This window comes from Temnothorax longispinosus, chromosome 11 (assembly GCF_030848805.1).
Source record: "Temnothorax longispinosus isolate EJ_2023e chromosome 11, Tlon_JGU_v1, whole genome shotgun sequence".
Classification (NCBI taxonomy): Eukaryota; Metazoa; Arthropoda; class Insecta; order Hymenoptera; family Formicidae; genus Temnothorax; species Temnothorax longispinosus.
The window spans coordinates 8,931,671-8,938,447 of NC_092368.1; the positions used below are offsets into that span (position 1 = coordinate 8,931,671).

Below are 6,777 nucleotides of genomic sequence, written 5' to 3' on the forward strand. Positions count from 1 at the left end.
GCAAACGGTGGAGAGCAAGCGATAGAGCAGGCAGGAAAAAGCAGTAGGAGACGTGCGCACTCCCGGTTGAGCAAGGCGGCAAAGGCGATTCCGTGATGCGTTTTGCCCGGCGAACGTGTGCCGTAAGACGGCTCTTAGACTATGTGTGTGTGTGTGCCGCACGGCGGCTTGACGAGAAGTTCTGATGAGAGGTGTGTCCTCTCCGACTATTTGACGATGAGTGTCTTCTCCCCGCGGTCCTGGAACATGTCGCTGCGGGCGAGTAGTTGTTCCCTTTCCGGGGGGGGGGGTGGTGGTGGATACCGTCGGCGGATGGGCGATGGCAGCACCGACAGGTGAGTCGCATGATTTGGCTGATCGCGATCCGCCGACGTTTCGCGCGAGAATTACAAACGACTTATGCAACTAGGTATAAACGATAAATGAATACATGAACATGAAGTAACTATGCTATTTACAAGGCGATACGCCGAACATACCGCCCACCAAAATACGACGTATTTTCTACGCTTAAATAGATTCCTCTGGCGAAGTGTCCATCGGCAGTGGGCACAACTTCACCAGAGGACGAGTAAGCACGCCATCCGCCATCCGCACCGTAGCGACCCGAGCGACGCCGTCACGGCCCGGGTGCAGTTCCACGATTCGCCCTCGCCTCCATTGCAAGGGAGGGGCGTTTTCGCCCTTTACCAGGACCAGTGTGTCCTTTTTTACCGTAGGTGCCGATTGCAACCACTTCGGTCGCTGTTGGAGGGTGTGCAAGTATTCATCATGCCACCTCTTCCAGAACTGCTGGTGCATATGTTGCATCAGTTGCCACCGATCGAGTCTGTTCATCGGCACCGGGTTCAGGTCAGGGTGTGGAACCGCCACGAGAGGCTCCAGGGTGAGGAAGTGCTCCGGGGAGAGCACCCCGAGGTCGCTGGGATCTGAACTGGTGGGACAGAGGGGTCTGGAGTTCAGGATAGCTTCTACTTGGGTTATGAGCGTACTGAACTCCTCCACGGTGAAGATCTGTGTCCCCACTACTCGCTTCAAGTGGGTCTTCATCGATTTGACCCCGGCTTCCCAAAGGCCACCGAAATGCGGTGCCGAGGGGGGGTTGAAGGCCCACTGGATGTGCTCCCGTTCCGAGGCGGCCTGCATGCAGCCGACGAGCTCCCGTTGAGCTCCAACAAAGTTGGTGCCGCAGTCGCTGTATATTCGCGAGCAACGGCCGCGTCTAGCGATGAAGCGCCTCAGGGCTGACAGGAACGATTCTGTAGATAGAGAAAAGGCGAGCTCTAGGTGAACTGCCTTGGTTGCGAAGCAGACAAAAAGGCACACGTAGGCCTTGAACGGGGTTGCTCCGCGGGAACGACGATTGTAGACTGGGAATGGCCCAGCGTAGTCGACTCCGGTGATCGAAAAGGGCTTAGCCTGACGTACTCGATCTAACGGTAGGTCCGCCATGGGCGGTTGCATCGGGCGTGGATTCGCCCTGAAGCACCGATAGCAGCGCGATAGGCAGCGTTTAATGGCCTGATGGGCCCCCAGGATCCAGAAGTTTTGTGACAGGATATAATGCAACGATCGACGTCCCGGATGCAGATGTAGGCGGTGGGTGCGCTCTACTATAAGTTCCGTGAGTCGATGTCGATTAGGCAGCAATGCCGGGTGTTTAGCCTCGTATGAGATGGCGGAATGGGTAAGCCTGCCGCCCACCCTGAGGACTCCGCGACCATCTAAGAAGGGGGCGAGTTTTCGCAGAGGTTTGGAGCAACTCTGATTGCGTCTTAAACTACCGATATCCTCTGCGAAGCAACGAGATTGCACAAGTTTGACGAGGTATAACAAGGTCGAGTGAAATTCGATTTGATTCACGACGAGAGTGAGCGCGTTTGATCTAGTTTTGGTAGCGAATCGGAGGCAATACGCGAACACTCTGACGAGTTTGTCTAACGACGAGAAGCGATCGAGAAGCGAATCGACAACAGTAATGGAATCTACATCATCCGCAGGATTTGTGGAAACAAAGGCGCGAGAATTTTCTTCCTCCTCGGGAAGATCCTCAGCTTCCAATGTCGTTTCTTGAGTGGGTTCGAATTCGACGAGCCACGCAGGACCGGTCCACCACAGCGGGTGATCGACTAGTTCCTGGGGGAATAAGCCCCTTGAGCAACAATCAGCGGGGTTAGATTTGGTATCGACATGTTTCCAGCAGAAAATGTTAGTGTTAGACTGGATGCGTGCGACACGATTACGCACGAACGTCTTCCAACGGTGCGGAGCCGAGCGTATCCACGCGAGGGTAACCTCAGAATCCGACCAGGCGTATGTGTCGTCGACGGCAACTTTAGGTCGGAGAATTTTCTCGACATATTCCAACAAATCTGACAGCAGGACCGCCGCGGAAAGTTCGAGTCTCGGTAAGGTGATGGCCTTGAGTGGGGCCACCTTTGATTTGGCGATGAGCATGCGGATTATCACCCCATTCTCGGTGACAAGTCTAATATATACAACGGCTCCGTAGCCCTGCTCGCTCGCGTCACAAAATCCGTGGATTTCTCGCCTGAATACCTTATTTATGACCGCGATAGTACGAGGTATACGAATGGAGGCTAACGCGGAGAGCTCCGACTTGTATCTTTCCCATTTAGAACATATCTCTGAGGGAGGCCTGTCGTCCCACTCTACTTTAAGCATCCAGAGTTGCTGGATCAATCGTTTGGCCATGAATGTAAGCGGAGTCAGGAACCCCAATGGATCAAAGATGCGAGCTAATTCGGAGAGAATGGTGCGTTTGGTGCAATCTCTGTCCAACGGGTTGACTTGAAATCCAAAGTCGTCCGTTTGAGGGTACCAACGAAGTCCAAGGACCTTAAGAAACTGGTCTTCCGGCGATTCAAAGGATAGTAACGATTGGCTGCAAAGTTCCGGATCCAGATCAGCTAAGACCGACGGATGGCTACTAGCCCATTTTCTGAGTTCGAAGCCGGCAGTTTTAAGCAAGGCTTGTAGTTGCCGCTGAAGCTCGCGAGCCTTCTCTACTGACTCGACACTCGTCACCACATCGTCGACGTAGACGCTCTCTTTCAAGGCAGCCGCGGCCAATGGGTATCTCGTTTTGCCTTCGGCCGCTAGCTTTAACATGCAAGCAATTGCTATGAATGGAGAGCATGTCAATCCGAAAATGACAGTCAGCAAAAGGTAGTCCGAGATCGGATCGTTTTCTGAGAAACGCCACACTATTCGTTGATAGTCACAATGACCGAGTTCGACCAATATCTGAAGGAACATCTGTCTGACATCCGCGGTGAGCGCCACGAGGCCGAGCCGGAACATCAATAATATCACAACTATGTCTGATTGTAATTTGGGACCGGATCGCAACATTTGATTCAGCGAGACGCCGTTCAGATCCTTAGCCGATCCATCAAATACGACGCGCAATTTCGTAGTCGTGCTATCCGACTTGAATACCCCATGATGGGGTAGGTAAAAGTCAGGTCCGTCCACTGGGAACGGCTGCTTGATCAATTTCATATAGCCATTATCTAAGTAATCCTGCATGAATTTGTTGTAATTTATTTTGAATTCTTTATCCGCTTTGAAGCGACGCTCAAGTGCGCGAAATCTGTTCACGGCTACTTGACGCGTGCCAACGAAACAAGGTTTGTCCTTTATGAAAGGATACGATATTACAAATCGACCAGATACATCGCGACGCGTGGTCTGCGCAAATAATTCCTCGCAACGTTTATCTTCCTGTGAATACGGCGGAGCCGTGGAAATCTCGTCTAACTGCCAAAATCGACTGAGAGACGCGTCTAATGAATCGAGAGTCAGGAACGAGTGTGTAGACCGAGATGCCTGAGTCGATACCGAACCGACTAGAACCCAACCGAAAATGGAATTAAAGGCGTCTGGTTCGCCCTTCTTCCCTACGCGACGACCGTCTCGAAGCAATGACGTAAAGATCTCTGCGCCGATTAAGATATCGATGGGACCCGGTCGGTGATACTGCGGATCCGCAAGTTTCAATCCCTCTATGTGTTTCCACGCTCTTTGTTCGACTTGACTACTAGGTAATTGGGCGGAGATGCGTGGGAGAATCGTAGCCTTTATCGGAACGCGAGTAGTGCCATTACCCTGTACTTGAATCACGAGTGAGGTGCTGCCTCGAGTAGCAGCCGCCCTAGTATCATTAACCGCTAGAACTACCGTGCGACCTTTGGTTCGTCCGAAACCACCCCTTTGCATGCAGTTTTCCGAGATAAAGTTCAATTGACTAGCACTATCCAAAAGCATGCGAACAGGGAATGGATTCCCATGGACGTCGAGGGCTTCGGTCTGTACCGTTGACAGTAATACGGTCGAACTCGATTTCGCGACGCTGGTCATGGTGACGAGGGGCTCGTTATGTTGTGGCGACGAACTCTCCTCGGCGGCCGATTCAGAGGGGGCTCCGGTATCCGCCGGGGTGCCCACTGGACCCGAATTCCGTCCGAAGTGCAATAGGGTATGATGCCTAACCTGGCACGACCGGCACGTCCCCGTCGATGTGCAGTTGTTAGTGCCATGACCCGCGCGAAGGCAATTGAGACACAAATTCGCGGTTTTGGCCGTTGAATGCCTTTCCCGAGGGGATAATTTCAAGAATCGAGGGCACTTAAACACGAGATGTTGCTCTTTGCACACCGGACACTCGGCAGTCTGAGTAGCAAGCGACGAGGCCGATGCGGATTTTTTTGCCAAAGGCGACTGTGACTTGATCGACATATTCGTGGGGCCCGATACGGACGCGAGAACCCGGCAGTGATCCGATAGGAACTTCGTGAGTTGCGCGTACTTTGGTATCTCCTCTGCCCGGTGTTCGGATTCGAATTTCTCGCGAAGCGAACGAGGTAGTTCTTCTAACAAGAATTTGAGGAGTAAATAGTCCCAAGAGTCCGTGGGGAACCCTAACAAGTTCAGTGCTCCGTTGAGCGCTTCTCCTTTCAATGAGGCTACCAGATATTGGTACTTCTCCATGGAGGAGATGCTCCGATTCTCGTGAATAGAAACGTTGAACAACGCGATGAACGAGGGCCAAAGCGCGAGATCTCCCGAGAATTCCGGAAGTGAGATTTTGGGCAGTCGGATAGACGACGTTTGGACCGGGGCCTGAGCGGCCGCGGCGGCCGCTCGGTCGGCGCCCACAAATTTCTTATAACGCCCGATTACTCCGAAGCGTATCGTATCGAATTCTTTACGGATTGCGTCTTCCGCGGTAAACTCCTCGTCTGAGGAGTCTTGGATTATTTTGAGGTGAGCCGCCTCAAAATCCTTAATCAGTCCAGCCACGGTAGGGTATCTAACTAGGAAATTTGGCCTCTGTGCCTCATTGTCCACGGCGAGCATCGACAGCTCATGGATCTCCCTCATCCGCTGTATACACAGCTCGCGTTTAGTTATGTGACCTCGGCCCATGATGATCGGAATACGACGTTAAATCAACCAAACAAGTGGAACACGCGCGCAGGATTGGGGGTTCACGTGAACTCAAAGCAACGACAACTCAACTCAGCACGAAATGTCGACAAACACTAGAGAACAGAAAGCTTCGACTTTGGAATGCCAGAAAAACAACACAACTGTTCCGCTCGCCAAGGTGACGAATAACGGATGGCTCGATTCGGATTCCTACGCGAAGACACGATATTCCCGATAGAATGTTTTTCAAACACGATATAATAGCGCAATCAAAATGACAAGTTAATCGCAAGAGCCAATGGCGAATGCAAGAAAAGGGTGTCAAATGCAGTGTAGAGCTAGCAAGGAAGAGGGTTGCAAGGGATGTACAAAAATAAGAAAATAGTTGTATCAGCGATCAAAATTATCAATTAGATTGGCACAGGTGCCCGGTTGCGACGAGAAATGCACTCAAGTATTTGTTCAGATTAAGTTTTCAGCAATACATGTTGCGCGCGGAGCTACGACACGAGCAGCGTATACGACATGAGCAGTATACACATGACACGAGCAATAATCCACGACATGAGCATCAATTACGCCAACTTCTTTTGCAATTGTGATTATAATTGTAGTTATACTCTTTAATAAGATTACCTTGAGTGCTACAATATTCTATACCGGGAACCAGTGCCGACGAACAGTATATTCGATCGGTGGCAATTATGTTTGCGAGAATTCCAACGATCGAATATATTCAGTATGTGTTTTCAATATGTATTTCGAGTCTGGCCGAAACACACCCAGCAACAGCGAAAATAATGTAGCGCGTTATTATGGAGCGCGAGCTTATGTAGAAAAAATGTGTATATACGCTGCCGGCCCGTGACCGAGCGTCAAGGCCGTCGACGGCGCGGCGAAAACGTATGGCTTGCCCGAGAATATTCGAGATCTGAATATTTCGGTTTCTATGTTAACAATGACGGGCTTTAACTAATTACCGCGTCCATTGCGCAATTTACGATTAGTACAAATAACGGCAATGAAACGTGTTACAACGAGCGAGAGAATTGCGAGCGAGAGATATCGCGCGAGATCGTGGATTCACGCGAGTATTCTTGTCGCGAATTAATTACGTTATTAACACGCCACGCGTTATTGCAATTCGCGTTAATGCGAATAAGGATGCGAATAAGGAACACAGCGGCGGAACGTGTTACGACGAGCGAGAAGTTCACGCGAGTATTCTCGCTGCGAATTAAGAATTGCGAACAAGAGATATCGCGCGAGACTAAAGATTGTTAACACGCCGCGCGTTATTGCGTCTCGCGACTATAAGAACAA

General features: G+C 51.0%; 1 protein-coding gene across 1 annotated transcript; it reads right to left on the reverse strand.

The window, feature by feature from the left end:
- Positions 1–510: 510 nt before the first annotated feature.
- On the reverse strand, positions 511–5,451 carry LOC139822315 (uncharacterized). The gene has a single exon (XM_071793924.1). It carries the CDS (start codon positions 5,449–5,451, stop codon positions 511–513), a length of 4,941 nt encoding a protein of 1,646 aa, XP_071650025.1.
- Between the last annotated feature and the right edge of the window lie 1,326 nt (positions 5,452–6,777).